The 26,433-nt window shown below is 44.6% G+C and overlaps 1 protein-coding gene across 13 annotated transcripts in view; it reads right to left on the reverse strand.

Moving 5' to 3' along the window:
- Window positions 1-1,532: 1,532 nt before the first annotated feature.
- The window catches only part of DZIP1L (DAZ interacting zinc finger protein 1 like), a 38,872-nt gene continuing 13,971 nt past the window's right edge, over window positions 1,533-26,433 (reverse strand). For 12 of the 13 annotated variants that reach the window (XM_039837251.1, XM_039837248.1, XM_039837245.1 and 9 more), the window contains 13 exons: window positions 25,596-25,717; window positions 24,744-24,905; window positions 22,859-22,987; window positions 17,967-18,029; window positions 16,637-16,777; window positions 14,278-14,308; window positions 13,100-13,153; window positions 11,619-11,752; window positions 10,392-10,584; window positions 7,327-7,543; window positions 6,744-6,934; window positions 4,071-4,210; window positions 1,533-2,478 (listed from right to left, as the gene is read on the reverse strand). In XM_039837251.1, coding sequence (XP_039693185.1) covers window positions 2,335-2,478; window positions 4,071-4,210; window positions 6,744-6,934; window positions 7,327-7,543; window positions 10,392-10,584; window positions 11,619-11,752; window positions 13,100-13,153; window positions 14,278-14,308; window positions 16,637-16,777; window positions 17,967-18,029; window positions 22,859-22,987; window positions 24,744-24,905; window positions 25,596-25,717 — 1,721 coding nt within the window. In that variant the 3' untranslated portion in view covers window positions 1,533-2,334. The remainder of the gene's footprint in view (window positions 2,479-4,070; window positions 4,211-6,743; window positions 6,935-7,326; window positions 7,544-10,391; window positions 10,585-11,618; window positions 11,753-13,099; window positions 13,154-14,277; window positions 14,309-16,636; window positions 16,778-17,966; window positions 18,030-22,858; window positions 22,988-24,743; window positions 24,906-25,595; window positions 25,718-26,433) is intronic. The other variant, XM_039837256.1, reaches the window with a different exon arrangement.

Here is a 26,433-nt window from a genome sequence, read left to right on the forward strand (position 1 = left end):
CTCACGGTGTTTCCAGAAGAGATTGGCATTTGATTCAGTAGACTGAGTAGAGACCTGCCCTTACTAGTGTGGGTGGGCATCGTCCTGTCCACCAAGGGCCCAAATAGAAGAAAAATGCAGAGGAAGAACCAATTAGCTCCTCCTGCATGACCTAGGACTCCCATCTTCTCCTGTCCTTGACCATTGGAGCTCCTAGTTCTTGGGCCCATGCACTCCAGGACTGACACCAGCAGCTTTCCTGGTTCTATGGAGGGTAAACCTTGGGACTTCTTGGCCTCCATAACCTCATGAGCCACTTCCTAAATTAAATCCCTATATACATGCTATTGCTCTGTTTCTATGGAGAAGAACCCTGAATCATATACATATGTTCCAAAGTTCCTATAAATCTTGCCAAAAATTTTTTTTAAATGTATCTGAAAGGATAAATAGCATAGAAATCCAAAACTAAGATTAGTCTCCAAAGTAGATAGAAAACACAGTCGGAATCATATAACTTAATAATGAATATTCAGGAACAGAGTCATTCTCACTGGTAATTAATACCAGTGTGTGTGTGCATGTACAAACACACATGCACATATGTCTATTACACTTGGGTTCCCCCTGAGAGCAGAGCCCGAGGCAAGGACCTCGGTACAGTTTAATTTATTTCAGAGCTGCTCCCGAGACATTGAAGTGAGAGAGAAAAAAATCCACATAAAGACCTTCAGAAGATGTGCTCTGGCCTCACTGAACAGCCTCATACCATAACACCATCAAACCTTCCCCATTCCAGGTCCCCTCTGCCCTCTGCAATGCCTATCCTCCTTCACTTGCCCTTGTTCCTCCTATTAGAACATCAGGGTCTATTCTAGATGTCAGGATCACCTGGACGGAGAGCTGGGGATAGGGAGAGACCCGAAATAGCAGGGAGAGACAGATGAAGCAAGACTGGCCATGAATTAAGTTAATAACAGATAAAGCTGGGTGTTAGGGATGTGGGTTCGTCATGCCGTTCCCTCTGCTCGTGAGGTGTGGAGGTGCAGGGCTGGATGTCCCTTCAGGAAAAAACTGCTGTTCAACTATGAAGAATGAAGTTGGCTGATCTCAGCTTTCCAATCAAGGTCTCATTCCGTCTAGGCCGCCCCAGCCAATGGCTGAGCAGGGTAAGGACACCAGGACCTGGTCATTTCTGCCCCATGGAGACTCCCTGCTGGGCAGCTCATGCCTGGAGCTCTCAGTGGGTTGGCAAGATGTTAGCCCTATATGGGGATTTGGGGGTTCCCCTTCCCCTTTGCTGCTTCCTCCTCTCTCTCCTCTCACAGTGGTCAGACCTGCATTGCACTCCGAAGGCTTTCCCTGGCCCATCCGCTTCCTCCACCTTCTCCTCTCACAGGTGTGACCCCCCGCAACAAACCTCTTGCACTCCCAGCTCCATCTTGGCAACTGCATCCCAAAGGTCCTAAACTGACACAACTGAGGTGCAGCTTGCTTCACCCCCCACCCAATCCCTGCTGAAGTTCCAAAAATAATGAAGAAATACCAGAGAGTTATAAACATTGTATTATATTTATATGTTTGCAATATAATAAATGAAAGCTTTCCACATGAAAAAAAAAATACAGCGCGGTTATATATAACTTAATTTTGGAAATAATATCAAAAATTAAATTTGCAGTCCTTTGGGGATATGAGGCCCCGGTCAAGGTGCCTTCCTTCCTCCCACCAATGAGCAAGCCCTGCCAGACATCAACCATGGGATGGTCACCCCAGGCTGTACTGGGTGGCCCCTCCTATGCTCCCATAACACCCTAATCTCTGTCACTAGATTACTATCCCATTCTTCCCGCCTCGCCCACCTCTGCCCTGTACCCCAACTCTGCAAAGGAGGACCTGACACAGAGCAAGTACTCAGTAAATGACTTTCGATCAGTCACTGAATGGCTGACTGAGGTATGTGTCCCCAAAAGGACCCCATATAAGACCCATCTCCACAGTGTTCCCACAGGTTTACAAATGCTGGGAACAGAGACCCAATGGACCCTTTCGGTCTGGAGTGAACATGGAGGTGAAGGAAGAAAACTGCTCAGAGGTCCTAGCACACCTTTTCTCAAGCCGTGGGGCCTGAGGGCACCCAGCCAGGCCTCCCTGGCACTCTCAGGCAGGGTCCCTCACGGGTGAGAGGGGCGAAATCATATCCATCTTCCGCTTCGCTTCTCTCCAAGGGAGAAGACCTCTTGGTTACTGATGAAGACAAGAGGCTCAGCAGCCTCTTCTGGTGGGGTGGGACGTCAGCCGGCCCGAGACCCATGACAAGACTGGTTCTCCAACCAGCCAGGCTCTGGGGTGGGATCACCAGCCAGGGCTCCAAGCGCTGGTGCCAAACTTCTCCGGGAGCTTCGAGTGAGACAAGGGCCTCGGTTTCCCTCTCTGGTCCAGGTCCTGGGGGAGATCTTCCAAAGAAGAGACCTCCAAGTCGCTCTCATCATCGGAAAGCTATGGGGAAGTAAGGGGGAGAAGAAAATGCATTCTGACAAAGGAGGATGGAAAGGCAGGATGGGCACAGGGACAAAATGCGGATTTGGAAGGAAGTAGGGAGATGCTGCTCCTCATGCTTTCTCAAGGTTCCTGGTCTTTGAGAACCTGCTTCAGAGACATGGCGTCAGAATGATTTCCTGAAGTCCCACCAGCTAAATCCACGCAAGCTCCTTGGAAAGAACTACGGCAGATGAGGCTGCTCTTGCTGTCATTTAAACCTTGTCCAGATTTTTTTAACACCCCACATCGATGGAGCTGGAAGCCCAGAGGCTTGTCTTTTCTGAATTCCTGAGCTGAATGCACCAGGCGCTAAAGTGCCCACCCTACCTATTCTCAGACTGCTCTCCTAGGGTCTAGTAAATACTCGGACTGAAGGAGTGTGAGGGTAGCTCCAGAGCGCCAGGAATCTTTCAGCCTGGAAAGGGTCTGGGTCGTGGTCCAGGGGAGAACCCAGAGAGGGCCAAGGGCCCAGGCTACCCCGGGACCACAGTCACCCCTCCAGAACTCTCAGTGTTCCGGCTGACATGGGGCCCAGGCCACCTGGCTTTGATATAAGCAGCCTATGTGTTTTCTCCTGGAATAGAAGGCCAACCTTACAGAAACCACACAGGACCCAGGGCAGCAAGCATGCTCTGAGCAACGCCTCAACCTGCTTTGGGCTGTTGGTGCTCTTTCACAATATGGGGGAAAAAGACAAATTTTTTAAATCGTTTAGACTCATTGCTCACAAACACACATAAACTGTATAATAAACCAAACACATTATATAGTGAAAATGGGGTGAAGGGAGTATGCTATCAAGAATCAAAAAGTGATTGCCCACGACTTCTGAATTTTAGTAACAGTATTGGCTATCCCGGGATGAAGCTTTCTAATTGATAAAGGACAGAAAAAGAGTATGAAGTAACGAGAGCTCTCAATGCTTCTGCCTAAGAAAGTGTGGGAGTTGTCCCCTGGCAGGGGCAGAGCAGGGCAGTGAGGAGGGCCTGGTCATGATGGAGGAGGCTGAGCATCTGAGCTCTAAATCTGATGGCAGCTAGAGCTTGAGAGACAAGGCCATCAAGACTTTCTTAGTGATGAGGAACGGCCTTGAATGTTTAGAGCAAAGTATCTAAATACCCCCATTGTACCTCGTTGCCTACTCTGACATGCTGTGCGATGCCACTCCAACACCCCACCCGTGGAAAGAAGTCTGCTCTGGCTCACCCTGCAGAGGGGGAGGGCCCTCTGTAGGGTGAGCCAGAGCACAGCACCTGCAGGAAGGTGGGCACAGCACCAATTCCAAGCTCCATCAGAGGCAGGAAGCAGAAGAAGCAACCCACAAAGTAGTTGCTTGTATAATGAACCAAAAGGCTTTTTTATTGTTAACATGGACACAGACAAGCATTTTAAAGTGGCCCTTGCTCCACAGCGAAGTCACTTACAATGTTCCACTAAGGCCAAAGCTGCCATTCACTGGACCCTCCCGCAGGCCCCGCCCCGGGCCGCCCACAATCGGAGCTGGCTCTGTAGGGAACTGCAGGGCAACCTCCAAGAGTCCTACACCTTACCTGAGGCTTCCTTCCTGGCGCGGCAGCCCTCTGTGGCCCGGTATTGGGCATTAAGAACAGACTGACCCCTCCAGCTGGCTTCTTCGCCGGAGCCTCCAGCTGCTTCTCAAGGTTTTTGACCATCGACTGCACCAGTGTCCCTGGAAGGCAACCAGAGAAAAACGCCCAATAAATGCCATGTCCTGTGGGTCAGGTCCAGGCTCCAGTGTGGACAGAGGGAATATGGAGAAGGTCAGGAGGAAGAAGGAAGGGTAACCGCAAAGAGAGGGCAAGGAGCAAGATGAGGATTTGGCCAATGTGTGCTGCAGAAAAGAGGCTGTGAACATTGAAAATGTAACTATGCACTTAACAATGTGGCTGGGGACAGAGGCTTGGAAGCTGTTCTTCCCTCTTAACCTCTGATCAGGTGGTACACAAACTGCAAGACTAACATGCAGACACATCCTCTTTCAAAGTCTTCACTGAGTCAAGAACATCATAAATACAAATTAGCACAGAACTTCAGGCCAGACACGCTTTCTGCAAACTTCATGCAAGAAAGGTACCAAGCAGTGATGTACATTATCTATGGACACTTGGTGAAATGGTAAACAAGGTGCCTGTCCAGACATCAAGAATGACCAATAGGTAGGGGGCTAAGCTCGGCCTTCTAGGATTCAAATGTCCGAGGGTCTGAGCAGATGGCTGGAGCTACGACAGCCTTTGGCTCACTGAGTCATTCAAGAAATGTTTTGTATTCCAACTATAATTGAAAAATTTTTAATTTTTTTTTTAAAGAACTGTTTAAGGGCCTGTTATACACCAGGCGCTGATTCTCGCTTCTCATTAATTATCTTGTCCAGAGATCTCATTTTACAATAAAGGAACCGAAACTCCTCACACAAGCCCAGGCAAGTAGGTATCAAGTGACAGAGCTCAAACTGGATTGAGGACTCCTGACTCCTCATTCTGAGATGTTTCCACCCTTTTGTTTTTCCTACAGGCCATCAATACTTCTCCAAAGATCTGGTTCTGGTGGATTCTCATGGACTGGCTGGCTTGGAATATGCTGTGGACAAGACCAACTTCTGCAGAATCCTTTAAGAGTATGGACTTGCAGATTGCACAGACCTGGGCTAACAACCCAGAACATCTACATACTGACTTTGGAAATACAAAACCGGAAGTTTCATATTTTTAACTAACCCTGGGCTATTAAATGCAACTGAAGGCGGAAGTTTTGTAAAAAAAAAATCTCGAAAGAATGAGAGTTGATTCAGTTTTGAAAAGAAAATGGTCAGTTAGTCATTGTAACCTTTTAGATAGAAAGGGACAAGTTCATTCCAGTTAACTATAACACTTAGCTTAAATTTTCTGTGATGCTATTTTCATCAACTAGTTGAATTTCTGTCTAAGTCTCTTTGCTGAAAAGGCCAAAGAAATTTCTTGTGGTCCAAAGACCACTGGGCGATACCTGAGGCAGCCTGCTGTCAAGGTTCAGTTACCTTCCAAGGCTGTCACCCTCCTTCTCAAGATTAGCTGGGAAGCTACAATTTTCACAATTTTTTGTTGTTGCAAAAACTTACGTTTGTTAGACTGTGTATTATAGGAAACTATATTTGTCAGAATGTTCATTGTAGTTGAACCTAGTTGTAACCACGGTGATAGTGACCACAACCCCCCTATGTGGCGCTAAGGAACCAAGCAGCATAAAAGACTGCAAATACTCTTAAAAAGAAAATGGCTAAAGGCCACTCTTTCTTGGAAAATTTTATTTCACAAATAAAATAAACAAACAAACAATAAACTCTAACACATTAACTTCAAAGAAAACCAGAATTTTCCATAAAGTTAGTTCTATGATCTTAAACAAGTAACTTAAGGTCTCAGAGGCTTAGTCTGTTACAAAGTGTATAGTTACACAGATGCCTTACCTCATGGGTGGTGGGAGGGAATTCCTGCTCTACCCTCAGGGTGGCCAAGCTTAAGAGGGATACCTTCTCGGTGTTTCCCCACACCTTACCTTCTCCTACCCACAGAATTAACCAAGCAAAAGGACTGCGACATCTCCTGGGCCACATTTCAGCTGAGAGAGGGTCAGGAAGCCTGACTTTATTTTTCTCTCCGACCCTCACCAGCACCAGTGACTGGGTTCAGAAAGTGACTAGATTGTCCCCACAGCTGCCCGTTTCAGCCCGTTCAGGGTCCTCTTTGCTGACTCAGCCCTATGAACAAATATGGTCAGGATCTAGATTTGGGGAGGCTGCGGGGGTCCCCACTTGGGTCTCGGGAGCAAATCCAGCTCTAACAGCAAGTCTACGCCTTAGGCTTTACTGGGCCCTGTTGCCAATAATAGAGCAATGCTTTGTTCTCAGTGTATCTGGCCACCGTGTTTATTCGCTACTGGTAAGAACCTGGAGAAGGAAAGGGGTAAGTGGGCTCCCCCAGCTCCAACAGTTTAACAATTCAATGACAAACAAAGGGCAAAATAAACCTCACTCAAATTCTATCTCGCTCCTAATTTCTCTTTCTTCTCAGGGAAATATCTGATGAGAGGGAGGATCATTCTCTCCAATAATGAGTTGTCACAATAATGAGCTGGCAAACCAAAAAACCCAAAGAAAATCAAAGGGTCTTTCCAGGACCTGCATTTGGGCTAGAGAAGGGTTACCCTGGTGGTCCCAGACCACTCACCTGAGGAAGCCGGCCCCCCTGAGCCCTTGCCAGGGAATGGGGCACTCCCCTCTGAGGTCCCAGTGTCAGACCAGTCCCAGTCATCCTCAGGCCGGGGCCCCATCCTGGAAGGAACTTGTGGGGGCTGACGAGATGTCTGCTGCACAGAATGTCCCTCTGAGTCCTCTTCGGAACTGAACGGGGGTGTACTGCTGAGGAGGACAAAAAAATGAGGGCCACTTTCAAAGCCACACTTCACCACTTGCAAGCACGTTTGGTTTCCCCAGAGCCAGCCCTCCTCCCTCCCTGGGCCCAGAAGACAGCTGGGAGTAATCCTGGAGTGTAGCAGCAATGCCAGAGGAGCCAGAGGACTCGGTCCCCTTCCAGTGTGGCAACCGGGGCTTGAAGAGATGAGTAAGGGCAGCATAGGTTTGTCTTGATGGAGAGGGAGCACAGGACCCCAGTCCTACGTGAGGACCCTCCTGTTCACTTCTTTCTCTGTCCCTCACCTGTCTGCAGAAGCCTGTGGGGACCCCAGAACAGGGCAGCCTGAGGCCGGAAGCCACATCACAAACCCAGTGAGAGTGCAGAGGTTGGGGCTCACCTTAGCCCAAGCCCCGGGGAAGAAGTGGTGCCGGAGGGTCCACGCACTGCGAGGCGTGGAGTCGGGGTGGGCACCTGGGCCAGGCCAGGGCCGTGGCTGCCGCGGCTCTGAAGAGTGGTCACGGGTGGCTCTGCCGGCTTGGATGGCGATGCCACGTTCAGGGTCCTGGCCTTTGGCTGGACCTCTTTGGTGACGAGAGGGTTCTGCTGACTTTTGACTAGAAACACAGATGACAATGAGTTTCAGAGCCTATCTATCTGGGCTCTCAAGCCTGAGAGGGGGCAGAAAAAGGCGCTGACACACTGGAAATGGACAAGCCACTCTGTTGCAATACACCATAATAACCACAGCAGATTTAATAACTGCCCCCACCCCTAGTGTCTCACTGCTGGCTGGACTCAGGACTGGGACCCACAGTTTTACCAGAGACCAGGAGAGCAGCAGCTGGTATTCCAGGGTTATGTCATCATTCCAGGAGACCCGCAGGGGGCAGCAGGTCTGAATAGAAGTCCAGCACATCTGCAGCTCTCTCTCTCTCTCTCTCCTCTCTCTCTCTCTCTCTCTCTCTCTCTCTCTCTCTTCCTCTCCTCTCTCTCTCCTCTCTCCCACACACACACACACACACACACACACACCCCCCCTACTCCAGCTCAGTCCTAGAAGCCCATCTCACCAAAGCCACCTACCCTCTCTACCCACCCAAGCAAGCTTCAGCCACTAGAATGCTGGCAGCCTTGTAGGAAGGCCCTGCTGGCACCAGAGGTCGCCAGAGGACCACACGGGCCACTGAAATCCACACACTTGGACTAGAACTCTGCTAAAGGCAGGCAATTAGACATAGCCCTCCATTGCCCAGACTGCAAGGCCCACTGTGGGGAAGGGAATCCAGGATCAGCAATTTTTTATGGAAAGAGGCGAGAAAGTGCATCGCAGAGAGTTGAAGTCTGGCTGCATGAAACTCTTACCTATGTGGACCAAGTAATAGTATAAAATGAGTACCTTATAGTGTAGTTCAAGGTCAAATGTTTGAAATACACTGATCTCAGAGAATGTGGACCTTCCACTACTCAGAAGTGGACCTTCCAGGAAAGCGTAAACTGAAGAGAAGGGGAAGGCAAACTCGTGGAGGGAAAATAATAACAATAATAGCCACCAAGCTGAGCACTTTACATATGCCCGTTTAGCTTCAGACACCTTCAGAGAGTATTCTTTTCTCCACTTTACAGAGGCCTCTAGAAATTCAGGGACTCAATCAAGGACCACAATTCCGTGGAAGCTAAGTGGTAGATGCAAACTCAGGTTGTCGGTCACCCCGAATGTAGGACTCTGGCCACTGCCTTTCCACATCCAACAGCTTCGCCCCAAAACTAGAGGCACAGTGTGAGCAGAGATGAAAGGTGAGCATTCGTACAGAGCTGGAAAGATAGTCTACAAAGTGCTGTGAAAAAACAGTGTCATCTCACAGTGACATGTCCTGGGGAAGGCAGGACCCCAAGGCCAGGGAGGCTCTCACTACTGGCTTTAGGACTATAGGAGCGAGGGCTAGAGATGGGGTGGCACTTGGAGAAATAAGACACCTTTCTCTTCTCGTAGAAGTGGGGACTCTGAGGCTTCCACTCACCTTCCCTGACTGCCTGTCCCCTCTCTCCTCCGAGCCCCCACCACCCTGTGCTTGGCTTCGTCACATCGCCTAGTCCCGACTGGTTTCCCAGCTAAGGCGGCAGGTCCCGGCACAGATCAACCTCCGTATATACTGTACTAAATGAATCAGTGAATGAACAAATATTTGAGGCAGAGGATTAGGAGCTAAAACTGAAAGACAGGTTAGCAACTAGGACTAATACCTTTCTTCTGAGATTTCTGTACAAGACTAAGAACTATTTTTTTCCTTAGAGATTTTAAGACCAGAAGTTTAAACTAAACAGAGTTTCCCATATTGTTGACACAATATTTTTATGCCAATTGCTGTTATCTATCTAATATTTTTATATAATGACACCACCTTTAAACATAAAATACCCACTTTATATTTGTCCAGGTCATAATTTCTATGAGCTCACAGTATTGCAATGTTAGTAATATTTTCTAATGCATATGAGAAAAAAATAAAGATTAAAATTTAGAATTATTTATCCATGTACCAACTAAAATCATCTTTCCTACCCCCAGAGATATGCAGACAACATTCTGGAAAATTCCTTTGCCTGAAGAGCTCAGATTGGGTCTACATGAACACAAGGAGGTAACAGAAGACCTCTCTCTGGCCACCTATGTCCATGACTGAGGAGACAAAGTGATAGGCACTGTGGCATCACCCTGCCAGATCAGACCCACAGCCACTAAAGCCCCCCCAGAGCCCCCAGTTACAGCAGCCCAGTTGAACTGGGAATCCTCTAGAAAAGGGGGACATCGAACCTAGGAACACACGTTCCCTTGCTCCCTAAATTCTGCGAGGACAGAGATTGGAGGGTCCTTGCCCATGCACTTTAATCTTCCACAAGAAACTCAGGCCCTTTTCTTGCCATGACCCCCGGGGCAAAGCAGCGGCATGACTCTATGCAGGAAACAAGTCTGAGGACCTGTCCGCAGGCAGACGGGCACAACCTCTCCACCCTCCCACTACTTCAGAGCAGAGTTTTCATTTGATTGATATCTGCCTCTGCCTGCAGCCCCAGTGCTGACATGCCTGGTTTATGGAGCCAGAAACCAAATGGGTTGCTCTCTGTGGGAGCAAAGTTCAACTTGTGGTCAACGCAGACAAAGCAAAGCAGAGCTAAGCTGTTGAGTAAGGAATGAGTCTGAGCAAGGAGAGTTCAGGCTGGCCACAAGCTCCAGCTCTGGCTCTTTTCTGTTTCCCTAAGGACCCTGGTGCCCACCCACCCCACCCATTCAGACTCCATGTTCCCAACAAGAGGACTTCCATACTCAGTCACCTGTGAGAATCCTACCATCTCTCCCTTCAGAACCATGCTCCCAGGGGGCAGGGGTTACACCCTCCTCTGTGCAAACAAGTCCAAATTCTCCTGGGTCACAGCCCCTCTGAGCAAGCCCCCTCGCCAGCTTACCTGGAGCCTTGCCATCCGGCTGGGACCTCAGGGCCGCATGCCTCTGTCTCTCCTTCACTCTGCTGGTGGCTTCTTTGATGAGCTTTTCCCTAAGACTCAGAAATTCAGAAAACCTCCCCGCCTTCTGCTCACGCTGGGACCTCAGAAGGGACTCCAGGTGTCTGAGAGTCTGAACCGGGATTCCCTTTGCATCCTAGAAGAGACAGAAGTTCTTCTTTGGAGACTGGGGATCCCCTCCTGTCTCTAAACTTGCTGCTGGCCTGAGAGCCACTGTGATCAGCGCCGGCTACTTTCTGGGAGAGGATGAGATGGGAGTCAGAGCAGGGCGAGCCCCAGCTTTACACGCTGCTAAAAGTGTGGTGGTTTAGGGTGTGGGAGCCCCGTCAAAACATGCAGAGCAAGATGATAAAGGGGCTGTACACAATTCCACTGACATCACAACGTACAAGGCTTAGACAGGACATGCCTTTCCACCCGGCTGATCTTAGGATGGGAGACCATGGCTCGCTCCTTTTTGTACCCCAGGCCCCATCGTCATGCCAGACATGTTGTCTTTCATGATTAACAACATTTGAAAAAAACTACTGCAAAAAACAAATGCCAGGTACCCTTCCAGGACCTATTGGAAGTTGCTTGGGCTCTTGACATCTACCCAGAGTCCATGGGAGGGTCTTGGGAGGCATCTGAATCTAAGATGAAGAATCATTCAAGGGCATAAAGAAATGTTTTAATTAAGCCTGAACACAGGGCAAAAGTTAGATTAACCAGGAGTTGAAAACAGCCAAAGATTAGAGTATCCTTACTAAATTAAAACTAGAGGTTTTTGTTCTAATCTTACTCTATACAGATAGTACTTCCAATGACATGATGCTCAGCTTTTAATAATATGGTGTGCTTTCATTTCATAATAAATTTCATTGATGCCTTTAACGATAATATTCATGCTCTGGTTAAAGACGAGCATTGAGGCAACAACGGCATTCACGTACTAGTTTGTTCCAGACGGCTTACAGTGTCTGCCTCACCCACGCCACCTGCTGAGTGGGCATGGCCATGTGTGCCACCAACAATGGATACTTCACCCAAGGGACCCATCCAGAGGCCAGTTGGAACGAATAAGATGAACAAGCTTGCAATGTAAAGAACAACCAATCATTTGTCGGTCTAAGAAAACCCTGTGTCTAAATGATAGGTATCGGCTGTTACAACGGGGGCACCAGAACTTACTCTCTTTATGCCCATGCTTTCCAGTTTCTCTTCCAGGGTGTCCTCCAGGACTGGCCTGAACTGCTTCAGCAAAGTGGGGTTTTGCCTCAGAGCTGCCAGCACCTTTTGCTGTCCATCTTGTGAATCCTCCAGCTCTGCAGCACAAGACAATCACCAAGGTCAACTTGGGCACCCGAAACCTCCACTCCCAAAACCCCACTGCACCTGCTTGGCCTTCGCTTGGCCAGTGATCCTGGTCTCTGCCCTGTGAGCTCAGGGCCACTGACATCCCCTGAGTGTCCAACCCTGGATCAGAAGCTGGGGTGTTTCTGCTTCTGGATACCACTGCCTTAAACCACCCACCCCAACCTCATGTTGAAAATTCTCATTCCCTGCCAGTCTGGACCTTCAAGATCATGGTTCATTCCTGCCCCAGGATAACTCAGAGCTTGCAGGCTTTTGACATGCACGTGAGTCCTGACAGCAGCTTATTCTCTGAGCTCAATTCTGATCCCAGATTCCAAGGCCTGTCTGCCACCAGTTCTAGCCTAATCCTGGCCCCACTTGATGCCCTCACCTCATTGCTTTGTTAGGTTCTGTTATGGTCTAGGGAATAAAATGGCAGACAGGAAAGAGAGGTCCCTGCTCCCTTGGAGTTTACTGTCTAGATCAGGCATTCTTCCTCCAGTTGTAATGAGCATCAGAATCACATGAGTTCCCTTCAGAGAGTTTGATTCCGTAGGTCTGGGGAACGGCCCTATAATCCGATTTTAACTTGCCTGGATGAGCCGCAGACCATGCCTCAAAAAATACCAATCCAGGGGGTAACAAAATTAGCAATTACAATAAAATGTGGTAACTGCTACCAAGTAGCAGTCCAGGGTGAGTCAGGGAAGCCCCTACCCCGCAAAGTACTCTTCAGGTCCAGCATGGGGGCCGCTGCTATCAAAGCTGCACAGCCTTTTGATTCAATCAATAGACATTTACTAACAAGAAATGAGTTACAGTGTTGGGTGCTGGGGACACAGAAGAAAACCCAAAAGGAGCTCACAGTTGAAGGTGGTGATCTCAACCCTGCCTGCACAGCCGAATCACCAGGGCCCCGCGCCCACGCTAATTTCATCAGAAACTGAGGGTGGGCCCCAAGCCTTAACATTAATTTTTAAAGCTCCCCAGATCTTCTACCAAATAGCCACACCTTAAAACCAATTGGTTTTCAAAGTGTGAGCCATCACACCAGTACCACTCGGTAACTTATTAGAAACGCAGATTCTCGGATCCCACTTCAACCCTACTGAATCAGAATTTCTGGAGGTGGAGCCCAGCAATCTGGGAGTAAGGAGACCTTCCTCTCCCTGTACACTCTTTTGTATTCATGCCTTTATTTCCTTCACCCCGATTTCAGGTGGCCAGATACAGTTAAGTAGAGACAAATTAAACAATGAAGATGGCAGCAAATCTGTTTTCTACATTGGACACCGGGGAAGAAAATGAGGCCCTACCTTCCTCAGAAGAGTTCTCTTCAGTGTCCACAGCCTTCAGGCCCTCACAGATCCCTGAAGGGAAGAGGAACGGTTTGTGGCTCCAATGCCCTGGACCCCATCCTTCACTTAGAGAGAAGCATGGGACATCATGTGAGTGCTGGACAGGAAAACTAAGCCCTCTAGTCATTTCTTTACCAGAGAGAGGCAGGATGGAGCAGTGGTCACAACCCTGGACACTGAAGGTAGAAAGATCAGAGTTCACACTCCGTCTCTGACCCTCACTAGCTGTGTACAACGTGGCAAGTCCTCGAAGCTCTCTAAGCCTCAGTCTCCTCATCTAGAAAATGAGGATAATAATGCCCACCCCTCATTAAAATATGAGGACAATATAATGAGACGACGAGTCCGAAGTGCTTGGCAAAGTGCATGGCGCACATTCCAGCCCCAGCACTGGGAAGTTCAGGACCACAGGAATAGTGCTTCCTGAACTGGTTGCAAGGCTGTGAAAGAAATGTCTAGCCTCAAGTCAAGGGATGGGAGGAGACATGTGTGTTTGCAAGAAAAGGCAAGAGGGTAGCCATAGGGATAGAACAGGGGAGGAGAGTGGAATATGAGGAGCCAGGTTTCATAAGGGACTGACCGGGGTCCTCCAAGCAGAAGCAGTGCCCTAGAGGTTACTGTCTGCCTTTAGACTCCAGTACCTGCACTCCATTACACACTCACATACTATCATGTGCATACACCAGCACACCAAAGTACCCAAGAAGAGGAGAGCACATACTCCAGACAGGCCACATTCACAAATATTGGGGTTCACCTTGCTACACACTAGGAACAGGGTAAAGGTCAATGACCTGAACCACAGTCAAGGTGGATCAGAAAGTGCCTGTTTGTGAACGCTGCTCCATCAATCACCACCCCCAAGCTCCTCATCCTTCCCCATGTCTCCACTCTACGGAGAAGAGCAGGTTAGGAAGGAAATCCTGGCAGCTGCAAGGAATGCCTTCAGCACAAACGCCAGGCTGGAGCCCTGTGTGTCCCAGAAGCAAATGTCTTCTCACCCTTTACTGCCCAGTCGGAGAGCCTGATGCCACATGACCTCACTCTCATCCTGTAAAGTGATTTGTGGAAGACAAGAAAGAGAAGAGCCCAAGACAACAGCCAAGATTGTTACACATTACCCCATGCAGACTTACCCTCCACCTTCCTGAGAGACATGGTCTGGATCTGCAAAGATGTGGAACAGAGCAGATTACAGCCAGCAGGGACCTTTGCTCTGAGCAGTGGGTCTGTCTACCACCATGAAGCAGGGACAGCCACGATTTCCATGACACCCATAGGAAACTGGGAGGAGCTCAGAGTACACACCCCAACACCCCAACGCATCTCTTGCCATCCATATGGGAGAGGGATGGTACCAGGTTGAATGGCAGTAAACAGGATGGCACCACATTCCATTTTCCCATGGTGGGGAGACAACAATTCCCCCTGTTCAGAGAGGGACTATGGTCTGAAAGGCAGGAACCCCGTGGAAGCAGAGTGACACAGGTACGCAGCCAATACTATTGGTACAATTGGTGGAAAACAGCCAGGGTAAGGTAGGCAGCCCCCCACCCCTACAATATGCTCATCTGAGCTAAGTGCCCCCTACGAGGAAGGAGGCATGATGTGGACGGGCACTGAACTGTCTGCTCATCCCCACTTTTCCAGGAAGTGCTTCTTCTTCCTCCTTCCACATGACTGCAGACAGGGAAGCCACATGTGACAATGTGACCTCACACCACAGCCATAGCTGACTGTCCAGGTCTGGCAGAAAATTCTGGACTGGTAAAGTGTGAAGTCAAGAGCTGTCAGCAGCCAACTGATTTTGTTTTCCTTGTTTGTTTATTTGTTTGCTTGTTTGTTTTGCCATATGGAACAGAAGAATGAAAGCTGATCTTCAAAGTAAAAGAGAAATTGAAGCAGATATAGAGAAAAAAACAGACACACACGACAGAGGAAAATTCCTGACTATATTCATGTCTCTGGTCCCAGCTGGTTCCCAGACTCAGCCGCTCCCCTGCCTTGAGCTTTGTGAGGCATCCTACCTACCCTTATGACAAATTCCCTCTTCTGCTTAAGCTTAAGCTGTTTTTTATTACTTACTGGCTAATAACACATCCAACTCTTCCTTCATTTGCTTACCTCTATTCTAGAGACTATAAAACAAATTACTCACTTCCTAGGCCTCATTGCATCTATAACTACCCATGTGTTATAGCTTTAACCAATAAAATATAAGCAGAAGTCTTAGAAGGGGGCCTTTTCATCAACTTCTTCCATTGAATATAGTTGTGATGATTGGGGCTATGGCAGCCATCTTGCAACTATGAGAATCAAGCATGAGAACAAAATCTAAACATACAGAAGATGGTAAAAAGAAAAACAGTCTGAACTTCCAATGGCATAATGTTGCGGCTAAACCAAGGCCAGCAAGAGTCTCTTCTTTTGGTATTACAATAAAAATGAACCTCTGTTAATCTATTCTGTTATGTTTAGCCAATAGGTTCTTTACTGAAACATTTAGCTCTGGGTAACATACGGAAGAAACCTCCAGACTGGACTTGACTGGCCAGAGCCGTAAAGAGCTAGGTGTTTACGAGGGCAAACAGTAAAAAGAAAAGCAGTAGGGGAGAGGGGAAGATAAGTTGACTGGGTGAAGTATAGTGGGAGAACAGAAAGGCACAAATAGCAAGGGCACAAGTACAGGAAGAGTGGGCTAGAGAGTAACTGTGTGCTCAGCCCAGGGAAGCCATGTGGAGGCTGGTGTCAGAACCATGGCGAGGACCTGAGGCCACAGGAGGGGCCCAGCTGGGGAAAGATACACTTCTAATCTTCTCCACAGACCTGGCACGCGGAAGTGGGAAGCTGAGCCCGAGCTGGGCAGAGACTTATCAGCAACAGGTGAAGAGTCACAGGGGCCAGGTCTGGGAGAGGGGTACTTAGTAAGTGCCTTTTCATCACACTAGTTTATTTGACCACCTCATCAGAGGCTGTTAATTGATGAAATGGGTATTGGTGAAGAAACTATGTCCGAGAACACAGTGAAAAGAGCAGAAATTTTGCATTCCACCTGCCTGGCTGGGGTTGAATCTTAGTCCTGTCGCTAAAGAGTGCCCTGTATAGACTCCAGTGAGGCACTTGAGTTCTCCGGCCTGTTTCATCATCTGTCAAGTGACAATAAGGAGAAGGTAATGTCTACCTTGAAGGGCAGTCATGAGGTTTAAATGAGTCAATAAGCGAAGTATCAACCAGGTGCTAGCACTTAATACAGTCTCTGGTATTAGAGAACCCATCTGCCAGAAGCCCCGGGGATGATGGGCACATTTTCAGCCTGGAGGGAGGCAGGCAGCATCCTCATCACTTTGCGCCCCTCAATCCTGAGGACTCTTCTCTCTCCTTAAAGAACCTGGCTAATGAGACGAATGCCGATGAGTCCAGAAGAATCTAAGGAGATCCTCGCAGAGAAGAGGCCTGGGGGCACCAGAGGCTGGCTGGAACAAGGGAAAGACCTACCATCTCCTCTTGGGAGGCGATGAGCCTGGCTTGTTCCTGGAGCTGGGTGCGGAGGGCATTGATCTGGCGCTGGGACTGGGCAGCCGCTGTCCTCTGATCCTGAGACAGGGAGGCCTGGAGCCTCTCATTCTCCTCCTGCAACTGGTGGGCACAGGATGGTGGTTCGGTCAAATGCTGCAGGGACCTCTGAGTGCCCAGTGTCTACGGGGTCTGCAACTATAGGCAATGCTAGTCAGGGTTTCACCTGAAGCAGGGTAGAGGGTTTCCAGACCTGGACAGGTGGCTCTCTAACAAGACCGACTACCTTCCAGTTTGGAGATATTTTCAAGCTATGCTTGAGGAGGAATGAGAATTGAATGCAAGTCCCTAAGATCAGGGCAAAAGGGATCTCTGTCAGGTGTGGCCATCCACTGACAGACAAGTCGAGGTCATTCAAAAATCATCAAATGGATATTTTCAGGTGAGAATGAAAGGTGACGAAAATGTGGTAACATATGACCTACGGTGTAAGAGCAAAGAGAAAATGAGACTATTTATTGATATTTGCATAAAGAAATTCTAGAAGAGTATGCAAGAAAACAGTGGGGGAGGGGTGTTGGGACAGGTAGACGGAGACGAAGTGGGAGCATAACTTTACTCAGTGCACCGTAATATATTTCTTCTGTTTTTAGAAAAAATATGCACGTGTTTCCCATTTTAGGATGTTTCAAATAAAATAAAACCATCAGATGGGATAACTGGAGTGGGGTTGACTACTGCGTGCTGGACTCTGATCTAAGCGCTTTCACCTCTGAGCTCTCTGCAGGGCTCTTGTTAATTGGCTTCCCCTTCAAATTGCCTCCTCCTCAGGGGCATTTTTATAGAAGCTATTATCTCTGCCCTGAGGCCTGCTACGGGTCCATTCACTGGTCTCAGTATCTGAGCCCCTGCATTAGTGCCCCACCTGAACTATCACTGAGGTCCACAACCACTTAGTTCTCTCCTGGGTAGAATTTCAAAGAAGGGCCCAAATATGAAATGACCAGACAATTCATCTGAGGTTTATAGCACAACTCTCCTTGGAGGGACTGAAGGGGTTCCTGCCAAGAGAACCACAGAGTAAAGGATGTGTTGGGTTCAGAAGAGAAGGCCTGGAGGCCACTATTCCTAGTCAGGGAAGCCACTGTCTTGGCAGCTGAACCTCTTGTATATTGATGCAGGTCAGCAGCCAGGAACGGTATCAGCAACAAAATATCTGCCCATCGGTTTTAGGTGGGGGGAAAGATGGTGTGCTGATGGATGAAAGGAGGTCACAGAAACCAAGGTCCCCAGACCACCCAATGAAAGCTACCTCTCTCTTCTGAGCTGCATGCTCCTCCTGCAGTTCCTTCAATTTTCTCTTCCATTCTGTTTTCTGAAAAAGATGAACAGTTTATTAAATGGCCCCCTCCAGATATTAAAATATATTATAAAACTACAGAAATTAAAAAATACTGCCTCATGATTAGGGACACAGAGCAATGAAAAGGATGGAAAGCCCAGAGAAAGATGGGGAAAATATGGACTCTTAGTCTGGGAGAAGATGGATTATTGACTAATACTGTTCAAACAAGTAGCTAGCTGGCTGAAAAAAAATATGAACTTGGATCCTTATTTCATATTTTAAACCAAAATAAATTCTAGGTGGGTCAAACATTTAAACATAAAAAATAGGAGTGACTGTAAGCAAGGTGGTAAAATGGGAGGTTCCAGCTCTCAAACCACCCAGAGATGAGAATATCTTTCTGGGAGCCGGGGAATCCAGCTGAGAGGTTCCAGAACCTCGATGGAGCAAGAAATCTGAGAACAGACACATTGAAGAGGAGAAAAACAATTTCACTTTACCTGCATCAATCCTCCCCCACAGCAGCACAGCTCAGTGACAAGAGAGACCCCTTCAGCCCACAATACTTCCCACAGGGGAAAGTGAGAGTGAGTGAGCACCCAACTGCCCTAGCCTTGAGGAATGCTGCCCAGGAGACCCACTCTGTCTCATCCTACCCAGAACTGAGGGAATTGGCATGGCTGACTTGGCATGGGGCACTGGCACACAAATCTCAACAACCAGCAGTAGATCCTATTGGGTGGCTTGTGGACACCAGAAAGTGTGAAAAGAGAAAAAGTACAAGTGTAAAGTATTGGCATTCAATTGAAGTTAAGTTGTTATCAGCTTAAAATAGACTGCTGTAACTATAAAATGTTTTAGCTAAGACTCACATTAATCACAAAGAAAAAACTTGTAGCACAAATGCAAAACATAAAGAGAAAGGAATCAAAGCATACCACTACAAAAAAAAAAAAATCATCAAATCACAAAGGAAAGCAGCAAGAAAAGAACAAAGTAACTGCAAAAAAAGTCTGAAAACAATTAACAAAATGGAAATAGTAAGTCCTTATCTGTTAACAATTACTTTAAATTTACATGGATTAAATTCTCCAATCGACAAATGTAGAGTGGCTGAATAGATTTAAAAAAAAAAAAAAATCCAACTATATGCTACCTATGAGAAATTCACTTTACCTTTAAGAACAAACATACCTGAAACTGAAGAGATGGAAAAAGATATTTCATGAAAATAGTAACCAAAAGAGAACAGAGGTAGCTATACTGGATAATCTAGAAGTGGATAAATTCCTAGAAATGTACAACTTACCAAGAATGAATCATAAAGAAATAAAAATCTGAACACACCAATAATGAGTAAGGAGATTGAACAGGTAATCAAAAATCTCCCAGCAAAGAAAAACCCAGAATCATATAGCTTCATTTTGAATTCTACCAAACAGTTAATGAATGAATGCAAAATTTTCTCAAATTCTTCCCAAAAATTGAAGAGAAAAGAATACTTCCAAACTCATTTTATGAGGCCAATATTACTCTTATCAAAAGACACTATCAGAAAAAAAAACAATTATAGGCCGATATCCCTGATGAATATAGATGAAAAAATCTTCAATGAAATACAAGCAAACCAAATTCAACAGCACATTAAAAAGGCCATACACCATGATCAAGCAGGATTCATTCCCAGGTTGCAAGAATTTCAACATACACAAGTCAATAAATGTGATGCACTACATTAACAGAATGAAAGATAAAATCATATGATTATCTCAATAGATATAGAAAAAGCACCTGAAGAACTTCAACATTCTTTCAAGATAAAAACTCTCAACAAATTGGGTATAGAAAAAACATACCTCAACATAATAAAGGCCATATGTGACAAGCCCAAATCTAAGATCATACTCAACAGTAAAAAAGCTGACCACTTTTTTTCTAAGATCAGGAGTGACACAAGGATGCCCACTCTCACCACTTCTGTCCACTATAGTAATGGAAGTCCTAGCCAGAGCGATCAGACAAAAAAAGAAATAAAAAGCATCCAAATTTGAAAGACAGAAGTAAAGTATCTCTGTTTGCAGATGGCATGATCTAATATATAGAAAACTCTAAAGATCCCACTCAAAAAATAACTGTTAGAAATATTTTCAAATTAGATTACTGATTTCAAATCATATTACAAAGCTATTGTAATTTAAACAGTATAGTACTAGCATAAAACAGAATGGACCGGAACACAAAACCAAGAAATAAATCCATACATCAATGGCCAAGTCATCTTCAACAAGGGCACCAAGAATACAAAATGGGGAAAAGATAATCTCTTCAATAAATGGTGTTGGAAAAAATGAATATATGCAAAAGAATGAATTGAACCAATATCTTCCACCATACACAAAAATCAATTCAAAATAGATTAAAAACTTGAATTTAAGATCTTTTTAAGTTTTAAAACTGTAAAATTCCTAGAAGAAAACATAGGGAGAAAGCTCCTTGATATTGGTCTTGGCAATTATTATTTTGGATGTGACACCAAAGCACAGATGACAAAAACAAAAGTAAACAAGTGAGACTACATCAAACTAAAAAGTTTCTGTACAGAAAAGGAAACAGTCAAAAAAATGAAAAACAACCAATAGAAAAGGAGAAAATAATTGCAAACTATATATCAGATAAGGGATTAATATCCAAAATATAAGGAACTCGTACAACTCAATAGCAAAAAATAATAATAATAACCCAATTTTAAAAATGGACAAAGGACTCAAATAGACATTTTTCCAAAGAAGACATACAAATGGCCAACAGTTATGTGAAAAGGTGTCAGCATCATTAATCAACAAAGAAATTCAAATTAAACCACAATGAGATATCGCTTCACACCTATTGATATAGCTATTATGAAAAAAAAAAAAGATAACATGAGTTGACGAGGATATGGAGAAAAGGGAACCCTTGTGCACTGTTGGTGGGAATGTAAATTGGTGCCACCACTATGAAAACAGCATGGGGGCTCCTCAAAATATTAAAAACAGAAAAAGTTACTCATTTTCCCTGGGTAGCTCCCATTATACATGATATATACATGTTAATAAACATCTATTTGTTTTTCTCTTGTAAAAAATTAAAAATAGAGCTACCATATAATCCAGCAATCCTACTTCCTGGTATTGGTCCACAGAAATTAAGATTAGGATTTTGTAGAGAAACCTATACTCTCATGCTCATTGCAGCATTATTCACAATAACCAAAATATGAAAACCTAACAATCCACCTACGGATGAATGGATAAAGAAAATGTAGTATATACATACACTGAAATATTATTCATCCTTACAAAAGAAGAAAATCCTGCCATTTGTGCCAACATGGTTGAACATACAGGATATTATGCTAAGTGAAATAAGCCAGCCACAGAAAAACAAACTGCATGATTTCATTTATATGTGGAGTCCAAAATAGTCAAACTCACAGAAACAAAACAGATAGAAGAATGGTGATTGCCAAAGGTTAAGAAGAGTTGAAAATCAGGAGGTTATGGCCAAAGGTTATGGTCAAAAGTTTATAATGCATGATATATATATTGTATTGTATACTTAAAACTTGCTAAGAAGGTAGATCTTATGTTAAGTATTATTACCATACACAGAAAAAATAACAATGATGATGGTAATAATAATAATGAGGGTAGGAGCAAACTTTGACAGGTGATTAATATATCTATGGCCTGATTGTGGTGATAGTTCCATAGGATAGTTTACTTATGCCCAAACTCATTGAGTTTTATATATTTAATAGGTACAACTTTTTTATATGTCAATCATACCTCACTTAAGTGGTATGAATGAATGAATGAGGCCATAAAAGTACTAAAATAAAATACAGGAATATTTTATTTTTAAATCTCAAAGAGACCATAAATAAAAGATTGATAATTTGATAATTTTTACCACATTATTAATTTTGTGTGGCCAAAACCACAGTAAACAAAGTGGAAGGACCAATAGAAAAGTGGGGAAAATGGCCTCAACAAGATCAATGAAGTGTCTGTCAGGTTAATTTCCATACACTGCACGAACTGTCAAATTGATAAGGAAATCGATAGAAAAACAGGTGAAGGATGTGAACAGAGTTCATAGAAAAAGAACAGCTTTGTATATGTGAAAAATCAAGCAGTAGAAAACACTTTGCTTCTGTTAATTAGACATTAATCTCCTTAGCAATCTTAGCAGGAAGAGAAGCACAACATGATTTAATGACTGTGCTAATTGTCTTTCTTGCCATGGAATTATCAATGACACAGACCATACATAACTGGACTATTTTAAGATTCACCCAGTGGTGGCCAGAGCTACCTCCTACCGTCTTGTGAGAGCAGATTGTACACAAGTCTTCCCAATTCCATGTCCATGGAATATTTACACCACAGAAAATGGCAAATGCTACAAATCAAAGATTTTTTTAGTTCCAGAGAACCAGCTGTTAAATATTTACCATCACACCACTAGATTCATCCCAAATATCTTCAATCCAGGAGGTTGTCACACTTTCTGAATGTTATTTTTAACTGGGTTAGAGTCAAAATGAGGGCAAAGGTGTCCAATAAGAGACATAGCTGTGTATTTTGAAAAAGATCCCAGATAAATCTGGTATTACGCACATGCATGTCACCAGTCTTGCACTGAGCACTGCAAGAACCCTCTTCTATGCTTTCATGTATTGGCAAAAGGTCTGAAAAAATAGAATTTTAATGTCTTTCAACTTCCCTAAAACCACAAAGCCAAAGCGAGAAACTTAGTTATAAGACAACATGGTTCTCGGCTGGCTCTCGGGAGAAAGGCATGGGACATCAGCTCACCTGAGCCTCTATCTTCTCCCTCATGGCCCGGAGCTCCTGTGCCTGCCTGAGTCTCTCCTCAGACTCCTCATCCCGCAGCGACCCGAGGTTGGATCCCATCACACTGTGGGACTGTAGTGCCTTTAGTTTCTGAAAAGGCCAGGGAATCGTGTTATTTAGATGAAAATCTAATCACGATGTTGTTTTTTTCATACCTCGGGCAGTGCCAGAGAAGCACACCATACCCCCACCACACACTTGTCCTCACTAGCTATCTGCCAGTGAATATTCACACAAGTCCATGTTCTCCTTCTCTGGGATTCTCCTGAGACCTCGGGCCTTGCACAGGAAAAGCAATTTCCCATGGAAGGACAGAAAATGGACTGTCTTACAGTGTTTTTTACAATCACTCTAAACGGAATCTTATTTTTTTCCCCTAGAATTTTAAAAAATATGTTAACAAAATAACGACTACACTGAGAATTTTGTATCCAGTTTGATTCCTATACTTTAATAAAAGTAAAATAGTAAAATGTCAGGTGAGAGGAGAAAGGAGTAAGACACACGACATAAGCACATAAGCAATCCTACAGGGGAAAAGAAAAAAAATTGGATGTTCCAATTTAGAAGAATGTGATCCAAGTTAAAAGGAAACCATGGATGATAAGAATTATGTCCTCATTTAGCAAAACTCAGAATTTCCTAACCAAAAGTAACCTTTTGATCCTTGCTGAGATAGTTTCTGAACAACTCCAAATTCAAATCAATACCTATCTATCAAATTTCTAGATAACACACACACACACACACACACACACACACAGAGCTCTCATTTCAACCCCACCCCCTTTCAGTCTCAGACTGAGATGATGGGTCACCCAAGACTTCAGGCATATTCTATGACAATCCCCTTCTGGAAAGTTGCCTATGTGTTTCTATAGGCAAAACGTGAAATGGCTGTGAGAAACACTATTTGACAGTTCATTTTCAAAAACAAGAAAAGATTTTCTTGATGTCAGGAGGGCCCATAGGAGCTAAATACATTCGGAAAGTATTTCTCCTCAAAATTTTTACCCAGATACAGTTTTAGTTATACAGGTTTATATGGGAAAATACAGTCTAGGAATAACATTAGTAAGGTTTTCCTGAATAAACTTGATAGTATATCCAGTAGAAAAGCAGGGGCTTTGAAGTTTAAAGAACTAGGTTCAAATCCCAGCTCCAACTCTTAACAGCTGTGTGACCTTGGGCAAGTTATATGACCTCAATGACTTCACCTGTAAAGAAGGAATGTTAATAGTTTTTCAAAAAAAATTTTTTTTAAGAAATTGATAAACTAATGATGTATCTTTGTGAGTATGTTATGAATGTTTGGTTGTTATGAGGATTCAAAATCAGTGTATATAAAGTGTTCTGCATAGGAGCCAGAAAACAGTAAACACAGTGAGTAAATGTTAGCTATTGTGTATAATTTCCACAGTCCACACAGAGTGCCTACCAGGTAGCTAGCACTCAACAAATAATTATTGAGAGAAAAATACATTTATTTAAATTTTGCCTCATTTCTTCTCCAGTGATGAAAGCCCTCTGCAAAAATAAGGATAATATCTACGGAGTTCTTAACTATATACCAGATAATGTTAAGTGCTATTTATGTACTAATTTAACCCTTTCAGCAACTTGTCTTACAAAAAGAAACTAAGGTATGGGAAGATTAAGGAACTTGCCCAAGGCCACGCAGCTAGTGTATGATAAAGCAAGAATTCAGTCCCAGGCACTGGCCTCTGGTATCTGGCCTTACAGTGGCAGAAGAAATACAACTAGTACAAAGAAATGAATTTTAGAACAAATAAGCAGATTTTCAACAAAAGAAGAAGCAGATTTTCAACAAAAGAATGTTGGGTACCTCCTCTAGTGTAGAGTTATGGTTGGCAACAGTTTTAAATTCATCCCAAAATAATTTTTTTAGCTTGTCTATTTCTCCATATAGCTTGGCTCGCTCTTTTTCTTTCCATTCATCAAATTCTTTCCTAGCTTCTATTTCCCTCTGACGAGTGATCTCTGCTTCCTACAAAGAACGACAAGAACAATGGAATCATTAATTCTACATTACGACATATTTACTGAGAAACTGCTAGGGTCCCTTGTCCTTGCAAGTCACTACAGAGATCCAAATAATGTTCGTCCCACTGTCCCCGTTGGTTGGACTTGGAGTGGACCAAGTCTTATCAGAAATGTAAAGTCCCTTGAGGATAGGGATCATGTCTTTCCTCTCTATTCCTCACAATGCCTGGCATAGCTGATGCTATGAATGCTGAGGAATGAATGATGAATGAATAAATGAAGGAATGAGTAAGGTAAGTTTATGTATTTTCATTTTACAAATATTTACAGAGTACCTCCTCTGAGCTAGATTCTGGAGCTTTCAGAATAGAACCTCATCTTTGTCCTCAAAGAGTAAACTCAGAGTGTAGTGTAAAATGTTAAAATTCAAGTTCAAATTCCCTCTGAGGGTGCTGAAGAATTCAGGAAACTGCATCTCCCTGCTCTGGTTCTAGCCAGACAGGTCCAACAAATGATTGACTTTTCCCTCCCAGACGACCTAAAATCATTTACCACCTTCAGGAAGATCCATTCTAACTCTGACTCCCAACCCCCGGAGACCAGCCAGAATTTTGGGCCTGAGGGAGATGTGTGCATCCTGAGTTTCTTGGGCTGTTCATGACCGAGTCCCCTGACATTTCTTCTCCACGCCTACCTGAAGCATCCGCTGCCTCTCAGCCTCCCTCTGGGCTTCCAGCTCCCCTTGGGTCCACTTTAGCTTGGCCTGCAGCTCTTCTAACACCTCCTCCACTGGCTGTTCCTGCTTCTTCTGTTTTCCTGTGCAGTCCATGCAAAGGGAGGGTGATCAGTTTAAGTGAAATATTCAGTGGAGTGTAGCTCCTCGCCTGTGTAATCAATCACACCTTGGTCTGAGACCAGCTTTGCAATTCACATTGTACACTGACTTTGGGCAAATAACATAACCTCTAACCCTCAGTTTCCTCAAATTGAAAAATGGAGATAATAATAGCACCTAACTCAGAGGGTTTTTGAGGATGAAATGTGATCATGCGAAGTGCTTTGTATAGTGCCTGGCATGACAGCTCAATAAATGTGAACTACTGCTGTCATTTAAGATAACTATTTTAATACTACTGACATATGGAAATGTGAATGCAAAATTATTAGAGTAACAGAAGCAGAACACCAAATAGCATGTACATGCTAATTATTAATACAAAGATCATATCTATGTATCCTGACAGTAATCAGAGAATACTAAAAATACTTTTAGTTTTGAGTTCACTTTTTTCAATAATTTAAATAGAATTTTAAATTTCAGATGAAAGAAAGGCAGAATGTATTATGAAGGAACATTTTAGCCCAGGTAGGTTTAAGTGTGTACTTCAAGTTTTTTAAGTAAAAAAAAGATTCAGGATGAATTATAAAAGAACTTTCTAACTAAACCGCATACTGATAAAGCAAGAGTTAAGGGTTAATGAAAAAGACACTAATTGTACTTGTATATTTGTTACTCTTTACAGTACATTTAA

The sequence above is a fragment of the Pteropus medius genome, unplaced genomic scaffold (assembly GCF_902729225.1).
Source record: "Pteropus medius unplaced genomic scaffold, Ma_sr-lr_union100, whole genome shotgun sequence".
NCBI classification, from domain to species: domain Eukaryota; kingdom Metazoa; phylum Chordata; class Mammalia; order Chiroptera; family Pteropodidae; genus Pteropus; species Pteropus medius.